This window comes from Macaca thibetana, chromosome 3, assembly GCF_024542745.1.
Source record: "Macaca thibetana thibetana isolate TM-01 chromosome 3, ASM2454274v1, whole genome shotgun sequence".
Classification (NCBI taxonomy): domain Eukaryota; kingdom Metazoa; phylum Chordata; class Mammalia; order Primates; family Cercopithecidae; genus Macaca; species Macaca thibetana.
The window spans coordinates 16,559,443-16,585,183 of NC_065580.1; the positions used below are offsets into that span (position 1 = coordinate 16,559,443).

At 43.8% G+C, this 25,741-nt stretch overlaps 3 gene segments (V, D, J or C); all 3 read right to left on the minus strand.

Annotated features, from left to right (window-relative positions):
- Window positions 1-10,922: 10,922 nt before the first annotated feature.
- LOC126951097 (T cell receptor beta variable 7-2-like) lies at window positions 10,923-13,011 on the minus strand. The segment is given in 2 exon segments: window positions 10,923-12,590; window positions 12,742-13,011. Coding segments are annotated over 2 exon segments (504 nt in total).
- Window positions 13,012-15,938: 2,927 nt separating this feature from the next.
- LOC126951108 (T cell receptor beta variable 6-1-like) lies at window positions 15,939-16,764 on the minus strand. The segment is given in 2 exon segments: window positions 15,939-16,328; window positions 16,418-16,764. Coding segments are annotated over 2 exon segments (432 nt in total).
- A 1,688-nt stretch (window positions 16,765-18,452) lies between these two features.
- LOC126951085 (T cell receptor beta variable 6-1-like) lies at window positions 18,453-21,223 on the minus strand. The segment is given in 3 exon segments: window positions 18,453-18,984; window positions 19,074-19,156; window positions 20,964-21,223. Coding segments are annotated over 3 exon segments (672 nt in total).
- Window positions 21,224-25,741: the final 4,518 nt, after the last annotated feature.

The following is a 25,741-nucleotide window of genomic DNA, read 5'->3' on the forward strand; positions in this document are numbered from 1 at the left end:
CTATAATTTCAGCACTTTGGGCGGCCGAGACGGGCAGATCACCTGAGGTCAGGAGTTCGAGACCAGCCTGGCCAACATGGCAAAAACCTATCTCTACTAAAAATACAGAAATTAACCAGGCATGGTGGCAGGTGCCTGTAATCCCAGCTATTCAGGAGGCTGAGGCAGGAGAATTGCTTGAACCCAGGAGGTGGAGGTTTCAGCGAGCCGAGATCGCACCACTGCACTCCAGTCTGGGTGACAGAGCAAGACTCTGTCTCAAAAACAAACAAACAAACAAACCAAAAAAATTAATGACTTTCCTGATGGGCTTCAAACTTGGATGGCGCCTGTAACACCTTTCTTTTGCCCGATTGCTGCCTTTTGGAAGAAGAATGTTTACCCCATGCCTATATTCTCATTGTATCTTAAGAATAAATATATATTTTTAAAATTTTACAGGCCGGTAAGGTGGAATAGACTTGCTTTGTCTCAAATAAAGCATTAGACTTTGGACTTTTGAGTTAACGCTGGAATGAGTTAAGACTTTGGGAGACTGTTGGAAAGGCACGATTGTATTTTGCAATGTGAGAAGGACATGAGATTTGAGAGAGAAAAAAGGCAGAATGATAGAGTTTGAATATTTGTCCCCACCCATGTCTCATGTTGAATTGTCATCCCTGGTGATGGAGGTGGGGCCTGGTGGGTGGTATTTTGGTCATGGTCATGGGAGCAGATCCCTCATGGCTTGGTGCTGTCTTCATGATAGTGAGTGAGTTTTTGCAAGATCTTATCATTTAAAAGTGTGTAGCAACTCCCCCTCAGATATGCTTTGGCTCTGTGTCCCCACCCAATCTCACCTCGAGTTGTAATAATCGTCATGTATCAAGGGCAGGGTCAGGTGGAGATAATTGAATCATGGGGGTGGTTTTCTCCGTACTGTTCTCATGATAGTAAATAAATCTGAGGCATCTGATGATTTTATAAATGGGAGTGCCCTTGTGAAAGCTCTCTTGCCTGCTGCCATGTAAGACATGACTTTGGTCTTCCTTCACCTTCTGTCATGATTGTGTGGCTTCCCCAGCCATGTGGAACTGTGAGTCTATTAAACCTCTTTTTTTTTTTTAATTAATTACCCCGTCTTGGGTATGTCTTTATTAGCAGCATAAGAACAGACTAATACACCCTCCACTCTCTATCTCTTGCTCCTGCTTTTGCGATGTGATGTGCCTGCTCTCCCTTGGCCTTCTGCATATTTATAAGCTTTTGGAGCCTTCTGAGAAACAGATGCCAGTATTATGCCTCTTGTACAGCCTGCAGAACCATGAGCCAATTAAACCCCTTTTCTTATAAATTACACGGTCTTACATATTCTTTAGAGCAATGCTAGAATGGCCTAATATACCTTCTCTCCACTTAAAGACAGGAGAGGGAAGAGTAAAGAGGACTTTTTCTTGAAAATCAGACACCAGCTCAGTCATAGTAGGATAGGGCAAAGGGCAGAGTACTGAGGCCCCAATTCTAGGCCCTATCTCCTGGATAACATTTCTAAATACACCATGGGCCGGAAGGGAACCTGCTGCCTTGTGGGGAAGGAACAAGACCCAGAAAGATTCATCATCTGCTGAATAAAGAGCACTTGGACCCTGAATAATCAGCAGCAATGCCCAGGTAGTACTTGCCATAGAGCTAACGTGAGAATCTGAGACATGCTGGTTTCGGGTGTGATGCAGCACATACTCAGCTGTGGTGAATATGGGGAGAGGTTCCTTCTGCTTGATAAAAGGAGAGGGAAGAATAAAGGAGACTTTGTCTTGCAGATTAGGTACCAACTTGGCCACAGTGGAGCAGAGTACAAGATAGGCTCCGGGGGTCCTGGATTTCAGGACTTGGCTCTTGGATTGCATTTCTGGACCTGCCCTGGGCCAGAGGAGAGCTCATTGCCCTGAAAGAAGAATCTCAGGCTTAGCAGCATGTACCACAAGCTGGCTAAAAAGTCCTTGGGCCCTGAGTGAACATTGGCAATAGTCAGGCAACTCTTGCTGTGGGCTGGGACAGTGGTAGCCACAGGGAGAGACTCCTCTGGTTGTGAAAAGGGCAGGGAAGAGTGGAAAGAACTTTGTCTTGTGACTTGAGTGCTAGCTTAGCTGCAGTAGAATAGAGCTCTAGATAGATTCCCAAGGTTTCTGACTCCAGGCTCTGGCTCCTGGATGGATCTGTGAATGTCCCCGGGGTCAGGGGGCCTTGTGACCCTGAAAGGAAGGATATAAGCCTGGCTGACTTTTCCACATGCCGATTGTAGATCCCTGGGGCCTTGAGTGAACATAGGCAATAAGCAAGGCAGTGGTTACCGTGGACCTTGGGTGAAACCCATTATCATGCTGGCTTTAGTTCTGACCTAGGGTCTCAGTGATGGTAGCCACAGGAGAGCATGTGCCACTTCTCCCTCAGTTCCAGGTAGTTCAACACAGAGAGAGACAGAAACGTTTGTTTGAGTGAAAGTGAAGGAAGAGAACAAGAGTCTCTGCCTGATAATCCAGAGAATTCTTTCAGATCTTATCCAAGACCACCAAGGCAGTACATCTATGAGTCCACAAGGGCCACAGAATTACTGGTCTTGGGTGCCCCCTAATGCAGATAAGTTTTCAGAGACAAAAAACTTAGATGACAACACCCAAGTACATTCAAATACCTGAGAAGCTTCCAAGGGCGAGTACAAACAAGCCCAGACTGCAAAGACTATAATAAATACCTAACTCTTCAATGCCCTGACACAGGCAAACATCCACAAGCCTCAAGACCATTCAGGAAAGCGTGACCTCACCAAATGAACCAAATAAAGCACCAGAGGCCAATCCCAAAAAGAGAGAGAGATGTGTGACCTTTCAGACACAGAACTCAAAATACCTGTTTTGAAGAAACTCAACAAAATTCAAGATAACACAGGCAAGAAATTCAGAATCCTGAAGAGATCTAAATAATTTAAAACAATCAAGCATAAATTTTGGAGCTGAAAATGCAATTGACATTCTGTCGAATGCATCAGGGTTTCAACCTCACAATTGATGAGGCAGAAGAATCAATGAGCTTGAAGACAGACTATTTGAAAACACACCATCAGAGAAGAAAAAAGAATAAAAATTAATGAAGCACAAATACGAGATCTAGAAAATAGCCTCAAAAGGGCAACTTTAAGAGTTATTGACCTTAAAGAAGAGGTAGAGAGAGAGATAGGGCTGAAAGTTTATTCAAAGTCATGATAACAGAGGAATTCCCAATCTTAGAGAAAGATACCAATATTCAAGTCAAAGAAGATTATAGAATACCAAGCACATTTAAGTCAAAGACTACATCAAGACAATAATGAAACTTCAAGGATAAATCAAAATTTCAGGGATAAAGAAAGGATTCTAGAAGCAGCAAGAGAAAATAAACAGATAACATACAATGGAACACCAATATGGTCTAGCAGCAGATTTTCCAGTGCAAATCTTACAGGTCATGAGAGAAGAGCATGACATATTTAAACATAAAAAAGTTAATACTAGAATAGTATATTCAGTGAAAATATCCTTCAAACATGAAAGGGAAAGAGTGACTTCCCCAGACAAAACCTGAGGGACTTCCTCAACACCAGACTTGTCCTAGAAGAAATGAAAAGGAGAGTTTTTCAATCTGAAAGAAAAGAGCATTAATGAGAAATAAGAAATTATCTGAAGGTGCAAAACTAACTGATAATAGTGCACAGAAAAACACAATATTATAATACTGTGATTACGGCGTGTAAACTACTTAGAAAGACTAAAAGATGAACCAATAAAAAAAAAAAAAAAACACAGCTTTTCAAGACATAGACAGTACCTAAGATATAAACAGAAAGGACACAAAGTTGAAAGGACAATGTTAAACTATAAGATTTTTACTAGTTTTCTCTTGTTTTTGGTTTGTTTGCTTAGGCAATCAGTGTTACGTGTCATCAGTATAAGATATTATTTGCAAGCCTCATGCATAGTAACTTTAAATACAAACATATGCAACATAGTAACTTTAAATACAAACAAATACAACAGATACACAAAAATAACAAACAAGAAATGAAAATACATTATCAGGGAAAATCACCTTTACTGAAAAGAAGGCAGGAAAGAAGAAACAAATGAAGAGGAGACCAGGAAACAAATATATGGCAGTAACAAGTACTTACTTATCAACAATAACATTGAATGTAAATGATTTAAACTCACCAATCAAAGGACAGAGAATAGCTGAATGAATGTAAAAACAAGACCCAACGATCTGTCACTTACAAGAAACACACCTCCCCTAAAAAGATATATAGATTGAAAGTGAAGAGATACAAAAAGATGTTTCATGCAAATGAAAACCAAAAAAGATCACAAGTAGTTATATCTATATCAGATAAAATGTATTTCAAGATAATAACTATAAAAAGAGGCAAAGGTTACTGTGTAACAACAAAAAAGCTAGCACAAACATATACATGGAAACTGCCACATTGCCATTATTGGCACATACTTCTGATCATGTACCCCAATGCCACCATTTGGAAAAAGTACTTTGGCTGGCATCCCCCATTGCAGTGTTGTTGCCAGTGGAATTGGGAATGCTTCAGTCCCTCTGGTGTAGCAGATGCTTTAACCTTGAGGTGTCAAAAATCAAAGCTCTGGGCCTAATTCCAGCACCACAGGCCTACAACACGCAGCCGAGAAGTACTGAGCTGAATCCTAGCCCCCTGAAATATTCCAGAAATGAAGCCAGTCTACTGAACCCAGCTTACGTAACAGTCAAACCCTCAAGGGCATAGAAGAATATAAAAGCAAAAAACCCTTCCAAAAGACATCAGCTTAAAAGATTCAAGAAACATCAGCCCGCAGAGATGAGAAAGAACCAGTGAAAGAACTCTGGCAACTCAACAAGTCAGAGTGTCTTCTTACCACCAAAAGAACACACTAGCTTCCCAACAATGATTCTTAACCAGGTTGAAGTGGCTGAAATGACAGACATAGAATTCAGGAACAGGATAGAAACAAACACTATCAAGATTCGGAAGAAAGCTGAAAGTCAATCTAAGGAATCTAATGAATCAAATAAAATGACACACTAGCCGAAAGATGAAATAGCTATTTGAAGGAAGAACCAAACTGATGTGATAGAGCTGAAAAACTAACCTCAACAATGTCAATATCATCAGAAGTATTAGCAGCATAATAGATGAAGCTGAGAAAATAATCTCAGAGCTTGAACACTTGTTTTTGAATCAATTCAGTCAGACAAAAAATAAATTAAAAAAGAAAAATGAATAAAGTAAACCTCTGAGAAATATGGGATTATGTAAAAAGACCAAACCTATGACTCATTGATGTGTCTGAAAGAGAGTGAGAGAGAGTAAGCAACATTGAAAACATATTGGAGGATATTGAGCACAAAAATTTCCCTACACTTGCTAGAGAGTTTAACATTCAAATTCAGGAAACACAGAGAATCCTTATGAGATACTATAAAAGATAACCTCCCCCAAGACACATAGTCATCAGATTCTCCAAGGTCAACATGAAAGAAAAAATATTAAAGTCAGCGAGAGAGAAAAGGCAGGTCATCTACAAAGGGAACCTCATCAGACTAACAGCAGGTTTTTCAGGAGAAACTTTACAAGGCAGAAACAATTGGGAGCCAATATTTAACATTCTTAAAGAAATGAAATTCCAACCAGGAATATCATGTCCAGCCAAACTAAGCTTCATAAGGAAAGGAGAAATAAGATCCCTTCAGACAAGCAAATGTTCAAGGAATTTGTGACCACCAGACCTGCCTTATAAGAGGTCCTAAAGGGAGTGCTAAACATAGAAATGAAAGACCACTACCAGCCACCAAAAAAACACACTTATGTACGTAGACCATTGACACCATAAAGCAACTACACAATCAAGTCTGCATAACAACCAAGTGACAACACAATGGCAGGATCATATCTACACGTATTAATATTAACCTTGGATGTAGACATGCTAGATACAGCACATAAAAGTCATTTATTATTAAAAGAGTGACAGTTGGATAAACAAATGAAACACTAAACTGTATGCTGTCTTCGGGAGACCCATCTCATATGCAACTCCCATAGGCTCAACATAAAGTGATGGCGAAAAAATGACCAAGCCAATGGGAAACAAAAAAAGGGCAACTGCCAGAATATTCCAAATTGGGCAAAATAACATTAAGTGTTGTCTGCATTCGTGCATCCATATCACAGTGAGGACCTCAGCTCACACTGAAGTTCCTGCTGCAGGAGGATGCACAGACTGAGAGCCCATTGCGGGGATGTTTGAGAAGAGCTTCAAAAAGGGCAGCTTTTTCTCCTGGTTGAGACAGAGACCTTGGGAAGGATTGTCCACCTCTAGCCTGTGGCTTCCCTTTTCTGTGCAGAGAGCAGCTGACTGTGCAGTGCTGCAGATGCACTGCCACAGAGGTACAGAGGTCTGGCTGGTGCTAGTGGACTCCAGCGTTGGGGGAAAATGCTTGAGCTTGTTTCCAGAGATATTGTACCCTTCCTTGGCATCACCTTTGGTCATGCTGCCAACACTACCTGAATAGTGGATCAGCCTCAGCCCTTGTTCTTGGTCTTATTGATAACAGAACATTGAATAATGGTTCCTAATCTGAGCAAATTTCAGGGTGATCTTTTCCCCTGTGTATCTGTGGTATCTTGGTGTCTGGCTGATCCTCGCCTCCATGGGGACTGTTGGAGAGGCAGGCAGAAAGTGAAGACAAGACTTCCGAAGTGGCAGAACTCTGCAGAGGAAAGGGAAAAAAAGGCTTGGAGCCCAGACTTTGCAAACTTGTGAAAGGTGGGCCTGCTGTGTTACCCCCCATGCCTACAGAGTTCACCTAGTCCAAGACCTTCTGACTATTCTCATGGAGGCTGTTGCCTGGCAAGAGCTGCAGGGAAGATGAGGTGCAGCAGAGACTCACTGGGCTTAAGCCACAGCCCAGCCCCCCCTTCACTTTCCCATTTTCCTCTGAGACAGTTGCTCCTCTGTCTGCACCTGCCCCTGACACCAAGGCTGACAGGCCAAAATTCTTCAACTGTGGATCTCATTAAAGATTACAGGTATTTCCTGCATCTTGTATAGCTGTAGGTAGTCTAGAAATAACTGAAAACTGCTGCAAAATCTACATAATCTTGGATTCGAGCCCTAATTTTTCTTAACCCTTTCCCTCCTAGGCTGCTTTACAAACCTCTCCAGAGCCTCTTAGATCCCAGTGGACCACAGTGCCATCCTGTGGCCAATAAGTGAAGTTTCATCATTGCTTCTGCAATGGCCCAAGGGATGCTGGGAAGTGTCTGCAGAGTGAGCTGAGACACTATTCTAGAAATGCCATCTTGCATGTTTTATGAGCTACTTCCCTAAACCCCAATCCCAACATTAGTTTTAACCCTGACTGTTCCTTTGAGTTATCAAGCTTAACATCCCATCCTCATTCTAAATAATTCTTACCCCGTAGCTGCAGTTACAGTCTCACTGAATTTTCTCCCTTAAAACTATCTAAAGAGACAGGAATAGAATAGGAAGAATGGAAGGAAATAGTGTTTACTCTAAAGCAGGAATAAAATACAGAAAGTGAAGTGTAACGTTATTTCATTTCCATTACCAAAGATAAACAAACATGTCCCCCAAATGACAATGCTACCATAAAAATAAAGATTAGCAAAAGACTAAGCAGATAATGTGATGACCTTCAAGATGGGGTCAGATACGTATTAATAAAAAGCAAAACTGGGATATATGAAATAGGATCCCTTGGCCGGGCGTGGTGGCTCACACCTGTAATCCCAGGCCTTTGGGAGGCCAAGGCGGGCAGATCACGAGGTCAGGAGATTGAGACAATCCTGGCTAACACAATGAAACCCTGTATCTACTAAAAAATACAAAACATCAGCCAGGTGTGGTGGCGGGCACGTGTAGTCCCAGCTACTCAGGAGGCTGAGGCAGGAGAATGGCGTGAACCCTGGAGGCGGAGCTTGCAGTGAGCCGAGATCGCGCCTCTGCACTCCAGCCTGGGCGACAGAGTGAGACTCCATCTCGGGGGAAAGACAAAAAAAAAAATCCCTTGAAAGGCAATAAACAATCGTGGAAGGAGCAGTATCTAATAGGAAAATAAGGCTGGATATAATTAAGACCAGCAAAAGGCCCGCAACAGGAAAGGAATAGCTTGTACCATGCACATGTGCTGATCTGAAGAGCAGAGAGGGAGGAGATGATTCTGGAAGAGGTACTGGAGTGGCGTGAGATGAGGGTACGCTGCTGCAAAATAGTATCATACGGAAGCAAATCAGCCAGGGAACTGGGGATTATATGACCTTTCTATCCACCGTCTTCTGTGACAGACCAGAGGGACCATTTCCCTTTTCAGTGACTTGCTCTACAGCCCTTGCTCCATCCCAGGGAAAGGCTCCCAGAATTTCTCTCCTCAGGTTCTCATGGACCAATTCTTATTCTTTCGTCGTTGAGCAGAGTCTAAAGGGGAGGTAATCTCTTCGTGCCCTGAAGTCCCACAGTAACTGGCATAGTCCTCTCTCGTGGCTTGATCACAGGTCCCCAAGTCTGTGCCTTTTCATTTCCAGTAGATTGAAAGTTAGGTGTGAGTCATGAACCTTGAACAAGGCCTTTATCATAGAGCATGTAAGTGACTGTTTTCAAAATCATTGCTGTTTCTTTCACTGCCTCAGATTATATCTGAACAGAAAAGATGCATAATTGGAATGATTTCTTAAATGAATTTAAACACAAAAATCTTTCATGGTGCCATAAAGAATGCAACCAAAATAATCGTTCTCCTAAATGGTGACACTGTAGAGGGAAACAAAAAGCAAATAAAATCATATCAAGTATTTGAGAAGAGCCTCAGAAACCCAATCCTTCTTATACAAACATCACCATATGGCCTCCCTCTACCTGACAGACAGCAGAGCCACACTCATGCCCTGCACCTGGCAGAAAAGCCTTGCTGGAGCCTGTAGAGAGCTGGCGAGGAGGAGCCTTGGTGGTTCTGCCCCAGAGCAGAGGTTCTCTGGGAGCTCTGGATGACCTCCAGGGACTGAGATGGACGGGGGCTGAGCTATGTATTGGAGAGGAAGACATTTAGGGTGAGTGTGATCTTTCTGACCTCTCAGCTGAAAACAGATCCAAGGTCATTGGTGACTGGTGTGGAGCTGCTTAGTTTCCAAAGCAAATTAGTCCATGCCCCAGGGTGTGTCTGTGCCACTGAAGAATTTTCTGGCTGTAAAGTGGTTCACAACCCAGAGCTGCTGCTTGCCCCATCCCTGTTCCCAATGACTGCAGCATCTACATATTCCATGCAAGGAAGGATAATGTGAAAATAATAAACTGGTTCACTGTATCCTTTAGCTACACTCAAAATAGTTGTCATGTTCTGGACTGGTGTGCTTACAGGAGACACAGACCCACAAAGTAAGGGAATTTGGAGATTGAATAGAAATAGTGTCAACTGAGGTCACCTTCGATCATGGTTTCTAAAAGCAAGAACAGAGAAGAGGTGAATTCGGAGTCCTTTTGGCCCCGCAAGACATGACGACGTAACAGGAACATCATTTTCTCAGAAAACATTCCAGTGATGTGCTGGAAAACTGAGTGTCTGTGGAGGTGGGCACGTGCCTAGTAGCACTTACCAATTTCTGTTGTATCAACAAAGGCACTTCGGTGGATTTCAAGCTGTCAACATGGCTTCACTGAAGGGAAGAGTATGCCTATTTGTCTCTCGCGGGTCAGAAAAGCTGGCTCCAGCACATCACTGGACTACGAAGCACAACTTTCAAAGCTCTTCAGTGCTTAATACTCAACTCCTAGAAATGAGGCATCAGCAACAATATCGAAGCCCATTGTTTTCATAATAGGATGAGAGTGTGACCCTGGGTCTTCGGGTAGACAAGGGAAAGTTTGAGCCCAGAAAGGATTGAAGAGTTCTCTGAAGTTAGTTGTTCAGAGTGCAGAGCTCTCAGGGTTGTGCTGGCTGATTTGGAAGCTTCTAGACTTTGATTTGAAATACTTTTATTGACGTGCTCCTTTTTTAGCTCGAAGAGATTAGTTACATTCATTTAGAGCAGGGCCTTTATTGCTTCTTGTTTGCTTATTAATACAACCTTCCCTTTGCTATCCTTGTACGTTCACTCTCCGTGCAGGTGGGAAACCCTGCCCACCTTTTTTACCACTTCTTTCGGCATCAGTGTTTACCGTTGTGGTTAGTATTCTGTTCAAGCTTAAGTTTCAGAGCTGGTCCACTATTAGGACCATTTGTCTTAGGGGTCATGCGGATAAAGGTGGGAAAAGTTGGAGACAGGGTCCAGCAAGGAAGTCCTTGGAATAGCATCCTAAGGTCAGGGAATTCCCATCTGTGCCTGGGACTTATGCACTCCCAGGACACACAGGGCAACTAAAAAAGGAATGATCTGTTGATGGAACAATTAGAATGGGTTCAGAACAATCCCTGTCAACGATCATCATTTGCTAGAGAAAGAAATTCAGATACCATATCTGAGCCACCACAATTTCTGATAAGTGAATTTAAGGATCTATAATTCCCCAACCAGCTCTGCAGGACTCAGGGCACCTCTGTCCTGGCTGGGTCTGGGGTATTCTATCTTAACCTTTGTGTATGGGGCTGTCTCTGAGGACTCCCAGAAACCCATGATCCATAATCATGTCAGCTCTAACCACATCTTGAAATTTCATATATGTGAACTGTAGCTTCACTCAAAGAGAGGTGAAGAATTTTTATTACAATATACTTATTTATATTTGCAAAAAAACTATATTGCAATATGTAAAATAACAAACAAAACAAAAGTAATATAAGCATTATTATTTTTAAAACTCCATCTTCTTGAGTTAAAGACCTCAGGGAAATTATTTCAAATCAAAAGACTAGAGCAACAATCATCAGAGGCTGGGGTGGAGATGGGGTGCTGGGGAGATGTTGGTTAAAGGATACAAAATTTCACTCAAATAGGAGGAGGAAGTTCAAAAGATCTATTGTAGAACACAGTGACTAGAGTTAGTAACAGTGGATTGCATTCTGGAATATTGCTAACAGAGTACATTTCAAGTATTCTCACCACAGGAAAGGATAAGGATTGAGGTACTGCATATGTTAATTAGCTAGATTTAGTCGCTGCACCATGTACATACTTTTTTATTTTTTATTTTTTTGAGACAGAGTCTTGCTCTGTCGCCCAGGCTGGAGCGCAGTGGCGCCATCTCAGCTCGCTGCAAGCTCCTCCTCCTGGGTTCACTCCATTCTCCTGCCTCAGCCTCCCAAGTAGCTGGGACTACAGGTGCCCGCCTCCACACCCGGCTAATTTTTTGTATTTTTAGTAGAGACGGGGTTTCACCGTGTTAGCCAGGATGGTCTCGATCTCCTAACCTCGTGATCTGCCTGCCTCGGCCTCCCAAAGTGCTGGGATTACAGGCCCATGTACACACATTTTAAAATGCAGGTTACATGGTATACATATGTACAATTCTTATTTGTCAGTATTCAGGTTCTAGAAACCCAATTTCCTAGGGAACCAAGCTGACACTGGAGCAGTAGTGGATACAAGGTTCAGTCTCCCAAGACAGGAGCAGTGGTAAATGAACACAAAATAAAGAACACTCATTGCTTACACTAGGCAGAAGAAACGAAGTCTTATTGTTATCATGGCTGTATTCATCAAGTAATTGTCACAAAAGCCACAAGGATGTTGAAGTCAAACACGAAGATTGTTTTGCTCTGGTACTGCAGAAAACTTCCAATGTGACAGGGATAGAAGAGGCTTCAGAAGAAAAAATGTTCCTGTGGATGAAGCTTCAGACCTTGCAGATGCCAGATGCCCGAATGCATGCAGGGGAACAGGCCTGTTCCTTGCCCATGCCCAAAGCTTCTGTATGCGGGCAGCAACCTCCCAGGCCCCAAAGAAAACTGCATGTCCCAGCCCTGAAGGCCGAGGCTAAGACACCCAGTGCTTGCCTTAGAGCGGTGAGCTGGCTCTGAAGACTCCTAGAGTCCAGTGGGCCACGATTGCTTCCACCACCCACATTTACAGTTACTGTGTCTTAGGGGTGAATCTGTGGTCTCTTTCTACCCAAAGGACAGCTGAGGTCCAAATCTACTTGTTTCCCACAGGGAGCGGGGAGCGGGGAGCAAAGAGAAGCCTCTGTTAAGGGTCTCTAGATGCTGCAAGGAGAGAGAAGGATGAGGTTTGTGAACAGGAAGGAGGCGACCGTGCCACGCTGTGGCTAAGCTGCTGGCACAGAGATACACGGCCGAGTCCCCCTGCTCTGTGCGCTGGATCTTCAGAGTGGAGACGGATCCCTCAGTCCTCTCTGCAGAGAACCGACCACTGGGCAGCCCTGATTTGTCTGGTGCATCGTTGCCTTGGAAGTAAATTAAAAACTCCAGGCCCTTCCCCAGGCTCTGTCGGTACCAATAAAGGGCGGTATGACCTGAAATTGGATCACACCTGAGCACTACATCCTTTCCCTCCTCTGTGACCTTGTTCCTGGGGGACTGGGAAACTCCAGCACCTGTGTGATCTGTGGAGGCACAAGTTAGGAACAGAACAAGGGAAACAATTTTAGTCATCACACGAATCGCACCCCTCCACACACACACATACAAACACCCCCCGGCACACACACACACCCCCACACACACAATGAGGCTGGTTGGTGTCTGAGGACTCACCTGCCCCCAGGAGGCACAGGGCTGCCCAGCAGAGGAGCCTGGTGCCCATGGCAGAGTCAGGGCAGGATGGGAGCTTTACCAGATCAGAGTCATTGTGAGCAGGAGCAGAGGAGGAGGGACGTCCCTGTCCTTACACGGAAGTTCCCACAGTGACATCACTTCCTCTCCCAATCTGCATGACCTCAGGAACACAGGATTTATATTAGAACACACTTGGATGATTACTTTAAATATTTATACGCTCCTTGTAAACAACGTTATTTGCATGGGACATCGCTTTGGGCTCCTGTACTGTCTGGAACGAGAGGCTTCATGCTGCGTCTCCGAGTTCACCTTCTCATCCCACAGCCCCTCCTCTGTCTGCTGGGCACATTCTGTAGGATGTGCCAACAGCAACCCCAACACCAGGCACCAAAGGGTGAGCTCATTGTCTTTCCTGCAAGTCGGGGTCCCCTCTGCCATCCCCATTCATGCCGCAGCCTCCTCCATTCCCCCAGTCACACGTGCCCAACGGGACTGCCCCATCACATGGGTTTCCTCACAAACTGCCCTCATGCCTTTCTTCTGGGATCATTTCCCACCCTCGTTAACTATAATTCAGAAAAGATACCTTGGGGGCAAACTCACAGAATTTTTTTAGTGTTCCATATTTTCTTTTCCTGTCCTATAGATTTTTTTTAAATCAATCTGAATCTTCAATAACTGAGGACTGCAATTCTGATTTAACGGTTAGTTTTAATTCTCTTTCGTGACTTTAACTATTTCTCTCATTCTATTCCACTGAAAGATATTTATCTCTCCCTTTTGACTGCTGTTAAAATCTTCTCTTTGTCATTTGTGGTCTGCAATTTCACTAGGACCTACCTATTCGTCTTGCAATTCATCTGAATTCTTGAACAAGAATTTCGGTCTCAAACATCTCAGGAACATTCTCAGCTAATATCATATACACAGTCATCTCAGGCCATTTGCCCTATTTTCTCTTTCTGAAACTTCAATTATATATAAGAAAAAAATAAAAATTTCAATAAAACATTATATACTTTCTGATATTCTAGAAACTTAATTTTTTCCTTGTTCCTTCACTTTTTAATATTTTACATTTAATTTTCTGTGCTTCATTCTAGGTGATTTCTTGAGATCCATCTTTGATATTGCTACTAATCTCTTTAGAAGCATTGAATCTGCTGTTTAGCTTCCATTTGGTTTTCTGGAGTAATCATAATGTTTCTAGACATTCTATTTGATTATTTCTTTAATGTTTTTTGATGGTTTGGGGCAGCCTCTTTTTTCGTGTCCTCATTTCAGTTCCTTCTTGTATTCATTTAAATGTAGCTCTTCAAACATTCACATCTTATGATGGCAGAATTTTAAATCTTCAAGATGTTCATTTTAATAGTTTATTGCTTCTGCTCACTGTTCCTCCTCGGTTTTTGTTTTAATATTTTTAATAGTGGGAGTGAATTGGTCTGATGTTAATCTGTGAAATTCAGGGAGAGGCCAGGGTTGAGAGTGCAGAACGTCAAGACTCCATAGCTTTTCAACTGTCTCCGGTCTCACCCCCAAATGCATGGGGTCAGGAACTGTCTGCTGCACTCTGAGCTGCGAAATACCCCCGTAGATTAGATTCCTCACATCACAGCCTGCTCTGAGGACAGCCCCAATGTAGGTTCCAGAAGAGAATTCTGATTTTCTGTTTCTTTTTTATTATGCTTCCTCCAAAAAACAGAGCCTGTAAGGCTGTATATGCATGAGGTTTTGTTTTTTTGTTGTTGTTGTGGTTGTTTGTTTTTGTTTTTCCTGTTCTTCCAAGGAAACCAAAGTCCTAGCATCAAGGATTTGTTCCACCATTAGCCAACTTAAGACAATTACGGGACAAAAGTAGCTCACTATTTAGGTCCAACTTTTACAAAGGAAAATGAATATTTTTTTATTTGAAATCATATGCTCTCCTTTGAGTAGAATAAGAGGTCACATTAATCATGAATTAAATCTGCTGGCTAGATCTCCCCTCCAGACCTTCTCTTCCTCAGCTCCCCCTACATTTATATAAGGTCTAACTCCTGTCATACATCCTCCTCTCCATAGTACTCTTAGTAGCTCTGTTTAATTGATGTAAACCTAATGGAGTTTTTGGTACCAGAAGTGGTTCCAAAATCACAAACCTGTGTGCATGGGTTTCTGGAAATGGATCTCTGATCTGTCTAGAGTTGTTGTGGGGAAAGAGTCCGAAGGAGAGCATAGAGACCTGGAGGAGGTCTGGTGCTGCAGACACAGGAGGAATCTTACCCATGATAGCGACTCCCCATTAATTTCAGGGACCTACCCTAGCCCAGCAATCAAAGGGGTAAGATTTCTTGTAGTTAATGCCAGATCTCTGCCAGGGTAAAATGGATCTAGGGTGCTCCTGTTATTCGTTGATCCATCCACCCATCATTCACTGCGTCATTGACTCGTCCATTCTCTTTGAAATGGGTCTCCCCCTGTGCCAGGCACTGCTGTTGGGATATAAAGCAGACATAGCCTTGGCCTTCATGGGGTTTAAAGTATCTGGAAGATTCCAATTGTGCTAAATTCTACTGACTAACAGACACATGATAGCATGAGAGATTATTAAAGGGAAACTGACCTCAGCTGGGAGCCGAGGGAAGCATAGTAGTGATTATCACCAGGGCTGATCATGCTGAGATCTGAAGCACAGGTAGGTGTTGACCACTACAGAAAGGAAGTCTCCAGCCCAGGGCACAGGAAGTGGACTTTGGAGTCTCTCAACATGGCAAGAGTAGAGAAGGGCAGGGAGGTCGGGGAGGAGAAACCCAGCAAGGTATTGGAGGGCGACTGTGAATATAGGAAATGCAGGCTGTGGCTAAGACGACTTTAGGGTTCAATATGAGGAAAAATCATAGAGAGGAAAGCATCTGGTACGCAGGTAGAGATGGGAGTCTAGATGGATCTGAAATACAAATCCTATTTCACCTACGAGGCCTCAGACTCAGGTGAATGACTAGGAAAGTCAGAGCTGGGAAACCTCTGGCCCCAGCCCAAAAGGACAGCTCAGAGGAAAGACTAGAGGGGGACAAAGAAGACATCTGAGGCCCTGAGACCAGTCCTGGCCTGGGTGAGACCGACTGCAGAGGCACCTGGCACAGACCAAGGCTCCCACTGGCCAGGCACAGTGGGGATCCAAAGTTTCCGGTGCTAGGACCAAGGGCATAGCTGAGTCTGGGGTGGGGAGGAGGGCAGAGCCTACCTGCCTTTATGTGCAGAGAGGAGACGGCCGTGCAGCACTGTGGCTTCACTGCTGGCACAGAAGTACATAGATGTCTGGGAGGGAGCAGCCGACTCCAGCCTGAGCAGGAAATTCTGTGGGTTTAATCTGGAGGCATTGTAGCCATTGGGGACTTCTCCTTTCTCAGTGCTACCTTCACCAACTGAGTAATGAATCAGCCTCAGCCCCATGCCTGGGTCTTGTCGATACCAGTACATGTAGTCATGGTTCATATCCTGGGCACACTTCAGTGTCATGTTCTGTCCTGTCTTCAGGATCTGGAATTTTGGGGTCTGAGTGACACCAGCATTCACTGGACCTGCAGAGAAGCACAAAACTGATGCTGCAGCCCCAGTGGGAAGGCGCTGGGCCTTGAAATCTATGCAAGGGGCCCTGCCCAGGACCCACCTGGCCACAGGAGACAAAAGGCCACACAGCACAGGAGCTTGATGCTCATGGCAGGTGCTACAGGATAGAGGGGTCTTCTGGGTCTGTGCATTGGTGAAAGGGGAACAGGTCTTTGAGGGCGTCATTCTGAGACCTCATTCTCCCTCCCTGGGCCCCAGAGCCTTCCTGTCAGGAGAGGCCACGCCCCTTCCCCAGATGGTCAAATTCAAGATAAATTCACCAGTGAAGAGTTTGGATGGGAAGAATGCCTTTGTCTGAATTGATGCAAGTCTACCATTTTTTAAAATATCTTTTGGTAATTAGTTTGTAACTCAATGTGTATTTTTTATTCCCATGATGATGTAATTACTTGGCTGTGCACGCTGACCCATGCCTGTAATCCTAGCCCTTTGGGAGGCTGAAGAGAGCAGATCACTTGAGGCCAGGAGTTGGACACCAGCCTGACCAACATGGTGAAATCCCATCTGTACTAAAAATACAGAAATTATCCAGGCATCCTGACGTGCACCTGTAGTCACAGCTACTCGGGAGTCGGAGGCACCAGAATTGCTTGAACCAGGGAGACAGAGGTTGCAGTGAGCCGAGATCATGTCACAGCACTCCAGCCTGGGTGATAGAGTGAGACTCCATCTCAGAATAATAATAATAATAATTACTCATTAATACACTGACATTGGTTATCTAAGCATTACTATAGTCTAGAATCTTAGAAAAACTCCTCATGTCTTCCCGGTGTTTTTGACTTCTGTGTCCCAAATACTCCTTCAAGTATCCTTTTCTAATCTGCTTAATTGACCATAATCCTGTTCAAAATCCTTTGTCTATATTGGTTTTTAGCTTTCCAAATCCCAGGGGCAGGCTCATCAACATTGGAGTTGTCGCTTTGTTCTGTTTCTTGTCAATTCACTGACAGATGGGCCTCCTGACAAAACCAGCTGAGCACCTTCAGCTCCACCCAGGGCTGTTGTTTCTGTGCCTGGGGTTAGACCACAGCAGGCAGAACCGCCTCACGATGCTGACTGCCCTCTCTGTGTGGACAATGGCAGCTGCCCAACGCTGCCCATGATCTACAGGCACAAAGGTGTCTTGATGTGTAAGCGACTTGGAGAGACAAGGCTGACTTTAGGGTAAGGAAGAATGTTCTGGATGTATTGCTGCCATTAATTTAGTAATAAATACAAAGGAACCAACTCAAATACCCATCAATCAATGAGTGGATAAAGAAACTGTGAGATATATATATGAAATAGATATAATATATATGAAATAGATATAATATATATATGTTTCAGGGACTTACCCAAGCCCAGCAATCAAAGGGGTAAGATTTCTTGTAGTTAATGCCAGATCTCTGCCAGGGTAAAATGGATCTAGGACGCTCCTGTTATTGGTTCATCCATCCACCCATCGTTCACTGCGTCATTGACTCATCCATTCTCTTTGAAATGGGTCTCCCCCTGTGCCAGGCACTGCTGTTGGGATATAAAGCAGACATAGCTTTGGCCTTCATGGGGTTTAAAGTATCTGGAAGATTCCAATTGTGCTAAATTCTACTGACTAACAGACACATGATAGCATGAGAGATTATTAAAGGGAAACTGACCTCAGCTGGAAGCTGAGGGAAACATAGTGGTGATTATCACCAGGGCTGATCATGCTGAGATCTGAAGCACAGGTAGGTGTTGACCACTACAGAAAGGAAGTCTCCAGCCCAGGGCACAGGAAGTGGACTTTGGAGTCTCTCAACATGGCAAGAGTAGAGAAGGGCAGGGAGGTCGAGGAGGAGAAACCCAGCAAGGCCTTGGAGGGTGACTGTGAATATAGGAAATGCAGGCTGTGGCTAAGACGACTTTAGGGTTCAATATGAGGAAAAATCATAGAGAGGAAAGCATCTGGTACCCAGGTAGAGATGGGAGTCTAGATGGATCTGAAATACAAATCCTATTTCACCTACGAGGCCTCAGACTCAGGTGAATGACTAGGAAAGTCAGAGCTGGGAAACCTCTGGTCCCAGCCCAAAAGGACAGCTCAGAGGAAAGACTAGAGGGGGACAAAGAAGACATCTGAGGCGCTGGGACCAGTCCAGTCCAGACCGGGCCAAGACCGACTGCAGAGGCACCTGGCACAGACCAAGACTGGCATTGCCCAGGCCCACTGAGGCTCCAAAGTTTCTGGTGCTAGGACCAAGGGCATTGCTGAGTCTGGGGTGGGGATGAGGGCAGCGCCTCCCCTGCCTTTATGTGCAGAGAGGAGACGGCCATGCAGCACTGTGGCTTCACTGCTGGCACAGAAGTACATAGATGTCTGGGAGGGAGCAGCTGACTCCAACCTGAGCAGGAAATCCTTTTTGTTTAATCTGGAGGCATTGTAGCCATTGGGGACTTCTCCTTTCTCAGTGCTACTTTCACCAGCTGAGTAATGAATCAGCCTCAGCCCCATGCCTGGGTCTTGTCGATACCAGTACATGTAGTCATGGTTCATATCCTGGGCACACTTCAGTGTCATGCTCTGTCCTGTCTTCAGGACCTGGAATTTTGGGGTCTGAGTGACACCAGCATTCACTGGACCTGTAGAGAAGAACAAAACTGATGCTGCAGCCCCAGTGGGAAGGCGCTGGGCCTTGAAATCCATGCAAGGGGCCCTGCCCAGGACCCACCTGGCCACAGGAGAGAAAAGGCCGCACAGCACAGGAGCCTGATGCTCATGGCACGGGCTGCAGGACGGAGGGGTCTTCTGGGTCTGTGCATTGATGACAGGGGAACAGGTGTTTCAAGGGCATCATTCTGAGACCTCATACTCCCTGCCTGGGCCCCAGAGCCTTCCTGTCAGGAGTGGCCACGCCCCTTCCCCAGATGGTCAAATTCAAGATAAATTCACCAGTGAAGAGTTTGGATGGGAAGAATGCCTTTGTCTGAATTGGTGCAAGTGTACCATTTTTTTTTTTTAGATCTTTTGGTAATTAGTTTGTAACTCAAAGTATATTTTATATTCCCATGATGGTATAATTACTTGGCTGTGCACAGTGGCCCACGCCTGTGATCCTAGCCCTTTGGGAGGCTGAAGAGAGCAGATCACTTGAGGTCAGGAGTTGGAGACCAACAGGGCGAAATCCCATCTGTACTAAAATACAGAAATTATCCAGGCATCCTGACGTCACCTGTACTCACAGCTACTCAGGAGTCTGAGACACCAGAATCACTTGAACCAAGGAGGCAGTGGTTGCAGTGAGCTGAGATCGTGCCACTGCACTCCAGCCTGGATGACAGAGTGAGACTCCATCTCAAAATCATAACAATCATAATAATAACTCATTAATACACTGATATTGGTTATCTAAGTATTGCTATAGTCTAGAATCTTAGAACACCTCCTCATGTCTTCCTGGTGTTTTTGACTCCTGTGTCCCAAATACTCCTTCAAGTATCCTTTTCTAATTTGCTTAATTGACCTTAATCCTGTTTAAAATCCTTTGTCTACATGGGTTTTCTCTGTTAGCGAGTTTCCAAATCCTAGGGGCAGGCTCATCAACATTGGAGGAGTCATTTTGTTCTGTTTCTTGTCAATTCACTGACAGATGGGACTCCTGACAAACCCAGCTGAGCAGCCTCAGCTCAACCCAGGGCTCTTGTTTCTGTGCCTGGGGTTAGACCGCAGCAGACAGAGCCACCTCACACTGCTGACTGCCCTCTCTGTGTGGACAATGGTGGCCACCCAGCACTGCCCATGATCTATGGGCACAAAGGTGTCCTGATGTATAAGGTACTTGGGGGGACAGGGCAAGACTTTAAGGTAAGGAAGAATGTACCTGCCATTAATTTAGTAATAAATAAAAAGGAACCAGCCCAAATGCCCATCAATCAACAAGTGGATAAAGAAACTGTGATATATATAATATAAAATATATATAATATAAAAAAAATATATATATATATATATAAAATTAAATTCTCTGCAGCCATAAAAAGGAATGAATTAACAGCATTTGGAGTGACCTACCTGGATGAGATGGGAGACTATCAGTGAAGTAACTCAGAAATGTAAAACCAAACATCGTGTGTTCTCACCGATATCTGGGAGCAAAACTATGAGGACACAAAGGCATAAGAATGACACAATGGACTTTGGGGACTTCGGGGGGAAGAGCGGGAGGGGGTGAGGGATAAAAGACACAATATGGTGCAGTGTATGCTGCTCGGGTGGTGGGTACACCAAAATCTTGCAAATCATCACTCAAGAACTTACTCATGTAACCAAATGCCACCTGTACCCCAATAACATATGGAAAAATAAAAATTAAATTAAAATGTAAAAAGAAAAATATTCTCTCATGGCCTGCAGCCATGAACATGGAGTGTTTTTGTTTTAAAAAAGGAGCTCCAAAACTGTACCTTTGGTGTACACAGCCCCACATTTGGAAGGACCCTGAACTTAGTTTTAAACTCTGCTGTCATGATCTTCAAATTCTCAACAGTGTTTGGACAAAGGACCTGCCAATAAGTTTTGCCACTGGTTGTAAATACATTATTTTGTTTCAGATTCTGCTTACCTCCCCATGTGCTGGTTTCCTTTCAGCACAAGAGCACGACCAGGGTCTGGGTCACTCAGCATCTACGGAACTTAAGAATAAAGAAAACAGAAATTAAAGTCACAGCAAAGGACCACCTGGTACTGAAAGTCACAGCTGGGATCAAACAAGCCCGTGAATAGGTTCCATATCTGTGTCCAGGACTCTGGTTCAGGAGACAGAAAAACACATAGCACAGTGGCCTGGTGCCCAGGGCAGGGCCAGAACAGGAAGATCGATTTTAGCTCAAGGCTCAGGTTTTACGGGTTGGACACTTGGGGTCAAGTCAAAGAGAACCCTTCTCCCAATAAGACATCATCTGTCAATGAAGTCGCTGTGATGTTGGTTTGCTTGACCCCAGCATGCTCACTGTGTGAACACGAAGCTCAGCTGCATGTGTGTCTGATGGGAACTCAAAATAATTTCCTTAAAAATGATTAACTTTTGTCAAAACATGACATAAATTTGTTTGATTGAAAGAGTTGATGAGAAAATAAATGAATGAAAATGAATAAATTTTGTAGAATCAGCTTCTACCAGCTGAAAAGACCTTTTGAGGTTATTTCGGCACAACATCCATCTCCAGATAGAATTGTCCCTACCATGGGTCAGGTAGCTCACATGGCTTCAACCCCTTCTAAAACCAGAAAACCTCCCAGGAACTCCTCCCTGCCTTGATTACTTAGCTGTGTATTCAAGGGGATTAATCAGATGAGGTTTGACATTTGCATTAAAAATATTTGCGAACAAAATGACTCTCCAGTGATAGAGGTCACCTCATTGGTCGTTGGGACAGAGAGAGGCATTGCAGAGGGGAGTGAGAGACTTTCGTGGTGAGGCAGATACATCTTCATAGAGGTGGGGTTGCATACGTCGATATATATTGCTCAAAAATCACTGATCTGTTCATTTAAAAGATGTCGTGTTTACTTCATATAATTTATATATCAAAAATGTTGATTTTTGAATGTCTGAGGAGATATGTATGCTACATCCTCTAGTTAATTTTATCAAATGAATTATCAAGCATATATATTTCCATTTCTGTGACTTCTGAGTCCTCAACCTAAGATTTCTTTGCAGAATGTGTCCATATCTGTCTTTGCACATTGGCATAGTGGAAGAGGTTGTCTGAGACCAGCAAACGAAACCAAGATATCTAGGCTTCTACTATATGCTAGATACTTTATGCCATTAAAGGTTATATAGATCTCTGCTGATGGAGAGTGTTAGTCTCATTTTGTAGATTTAAAAAAAAATGTTAAAGCTAAACTTAACCCATTAAGAACTGGCCTGAGATCTTGATGAGCTGGTGTTAGAGTGGAAGTCACGGCTGGGAGTCATGGTGCCTCTTCAGACCTCTTTCCCTACACTACTGTCTCCAGGGTAAACTGATCTCCGACTACGATGCTATTAGAGTCAGCAGGTCTAAAAGGGGTGTAGGGGAAAACATTCCAATTTATTGTAGGTTGGCAGCTTTATGAAATATTTTATAGCACAGAGCTATAAACACAGAACTTAGACTGGGCAGGGATGGAGTATCAGTACTACATCCTAATAGCTATTTAATTTGGTCAAGTTACTTAACCAATGGGCCAGTTGTCTCACCTGTACCATGAGAAAAGCATTTGTGTCTTAGGGTTTCCTTCTGACACTTGAATTTCTAAATAACTGAAACTTCCCAAAAGAAGGACTTCTATTTTGTGTATAGTAAAATAACAGTAAATGGTGGAATCATTATTTTTTTCTAAGTCTTGCCCATGGAGTAGAATTGAAGTGTGAATGTGCATTAATGTAATCCATGCTTTCGGTTCTGCAGATGACTGTGCCACTCATGTGACAGATGGTTTTGTAGAAACAGTGAAAGACCATAAATATGGTATATTCATACAATGGCATATTATTAAGCATTAAAAAGAAGAAAATCCAGCCATTCGTGATAGCATGGATAAAGCTGCAGGACACTGTGCTAAGTGAATAAGCCTGGCACAGAAAGACAAATACTGCACAATTCTGCTTATAGTAGGCTACCTAAAAGCCAAACTCATGAAAGCAAAGATAAAAGTGGTGATATCCAAGGGCTGGGAGTGGAGAAAATGGGGAGTTGCTGTCAGCAGGTATAAAAATTCAGTCAGCAAGATGAGTAAGATCTAGAGAGCTTCTGTACAACCTTGCACTTGTAGATTACAATACTGTGTTGTACACTTAAAAATCTATTTAACATGAGGATCTCATGTTCCATGTTCCTACTACATTAAATTAAAATGCTGGCAAAAAATGGGGGAGGTAGCTAAAGAGAGAAAGAGAAAGAAAGGGAAATTTGTATAATTCAGAAACCAAGTAAAGTACTTTGAATAAGTAAAACTAAAATAAAACAAAATAAATTTAAGCCTTAATACTCTAAAATGAAATATTTTTTATTAAACAATTTTTGTCATGTTTTATCTTATGCCATAAAATATACAAAGAAAGGGCCTCAAAAACTTCATTGAAGAAAAGATATAAAATAAACTAACTAATGAATAACAATTATTCATGTTACTTTTCCTCAAGGTAGATTGCATTAGTTACAGAAAGTCTACAGTGTAGAAAATTTTATCTTTCTTTTTGCTGCCATGAAGGATGAATGGATATGCTTGGCCTGGGAGTCATATGTTTCTTGGACTTGTCAAAGAAGAGGTTATAATGGTCACATAGGAGGCATGACCTTCCCCTCCTGCTAACGGGACCCGAAAGAAGGAAGCCAGGTGAGGGGCAGATGTACAGAGTAGGGGAGGGTGGAAAGGTGTTGGAGAACACACGACAGCCAGTTATTAAATATGAGACCAGGGGCAGCTGCCTTCCCTCAGATACAAAAACAGGCAAAATAATAAAGACTTGTGATTTCAGTGAGCTTTAAAGCAGATCACATATAGAAGCAGCAGGGAATGTCTGGGAAAGAAAACCCTGTAAGCTTGGCAGGGCCTGAGCCCCTCTGGCTGGAAGCACGTGCCTCACAGTTACTTCCTGAATGGGGCAGGAAAGTTCCTTGGGGAACTGGCCTTTCCCAGTTACTCTCTCTGCAGGCCACCCCTACATGCCGCTACCATTGGCAGGGCCCAGGCTTTGCTACTCCAGGAGATCTTCCTGTCCTACACAGCCCTGAAACTAAAGGTGGGGCTGGTGGAACACAGTCCCCACATGCCTGCATCACACCTGGACTTCCTCTGTCCTCCCTGTCCCAGGCCAGACACTCATTCCCAGTCCTTGCCATCCCAGCCCCTTCATCCTCCACTCCCCATGCAGAGGCAGAGACACTCCCTCCTTGGTGCAAACTGAAGACTCTAGCACCCCTGCCCTTCCTTGGCAGTGAGGAGTCTGTGCTTAACTCCACGTGTCCAGGCCCTACTCAGGGAATCCCAAAGAGCCCCTGATGCCATCAGGCAGCCAGGCATCCCCTTCAGCCTTCTCCTGGCCACCCTCCAGCCCTACCCAGGGTTTCTTACAGCACTGTGGAGCCACAGCGCCACCAAGTGGCCAAAAATCCACAGTCTCATGGATTCACATTTGGCCTAATGCGCTCAAGATTGTCCAAAGAAGGAACAGAGATGCCCTGCTCTCACTCCTGCAATCCCCACCCTCTCACACACCCCTCTCTACACTTCCCCAGAAGGGCCAATCTAGAGTTGACCTTAAAGTCCACCTTTAGCTAGTGGAGGCAAAAGCATGCATTAACCAACATTTTGATTGCAAAATAAACAATGTTACAGTACTGCAATTAGTATGCTAGGAGGGATGAGAGAAGCCTGAAAAATACAGGCCACAGATTTAAACAGTGTGAAGATATCAAATAGACCTAACCTGGAAACTGTATTCAGTCGTTCCTTTTGATTAATCAGACCCACGTTTTCATATTTTGTATTTAAATAAATTATTAGCAAATTTTACATAGTGTATTTTAGAAGGAAAATTAGATTTTTATAAATGTATTTCTGAACTTACAAAATCTTGAAATAAACAACCCTTTCAGCTGTAACCTCGGCAGATTCAACTGGCTGTGACATTACCTGTCACTCCACAGAAGTGTCTATGAGCTCCACCAGTGACCCAGCACCTCTCAGTAATGCGACCCAGAGAAACTATGTCCATGTGAATGAGTTTCCACAAGAACACACATGCATACACATACATGTACACACACACACACACGCACATGCACACACACATTCACACACACTATATCTTTTATTTTTTTCTTGAGATGGAGTCTCACGCTGTCGCCCAGGCTGGAGTGCAATGGCGAGATCTCGGCTCACGGCAACCTCCGCCCCCCGGGTTCACGAGATTCTCCTGCCTCAGCCTCCCAAATAGCTGGGATTACAGGCACACACCACCACACCGGCTAACTGTTTGTATTTTTAGTAGAGACAGGATTTCACTATGTTGGCCAGACTGGTCTTGAACTCCTGACCTCATGATCCACCTGCCTCAGCCTCCCAAAGTGCTGGGATTACAGGTGTGAGCCACAGAGTCCGGCCACACACAATATCTTTTACTTGCCAGAGATGATAACATTCCATGACTAAGCTCAGCTGACTTTCCTTTCAGTGTTTTAGGCTGATTTCTGAAGAGCATCTTTGATGATGTTAACAGCCTCATCAAATCTCTAAAGATGTGGTTGAGGAAGTGTGGTTATGACAAGGAATATTTCTGCAGGATCATGAGACTGGATAAATATTACTATAACGTGATTTTCTTTGCTCCAAAAGAACATTTGCAAA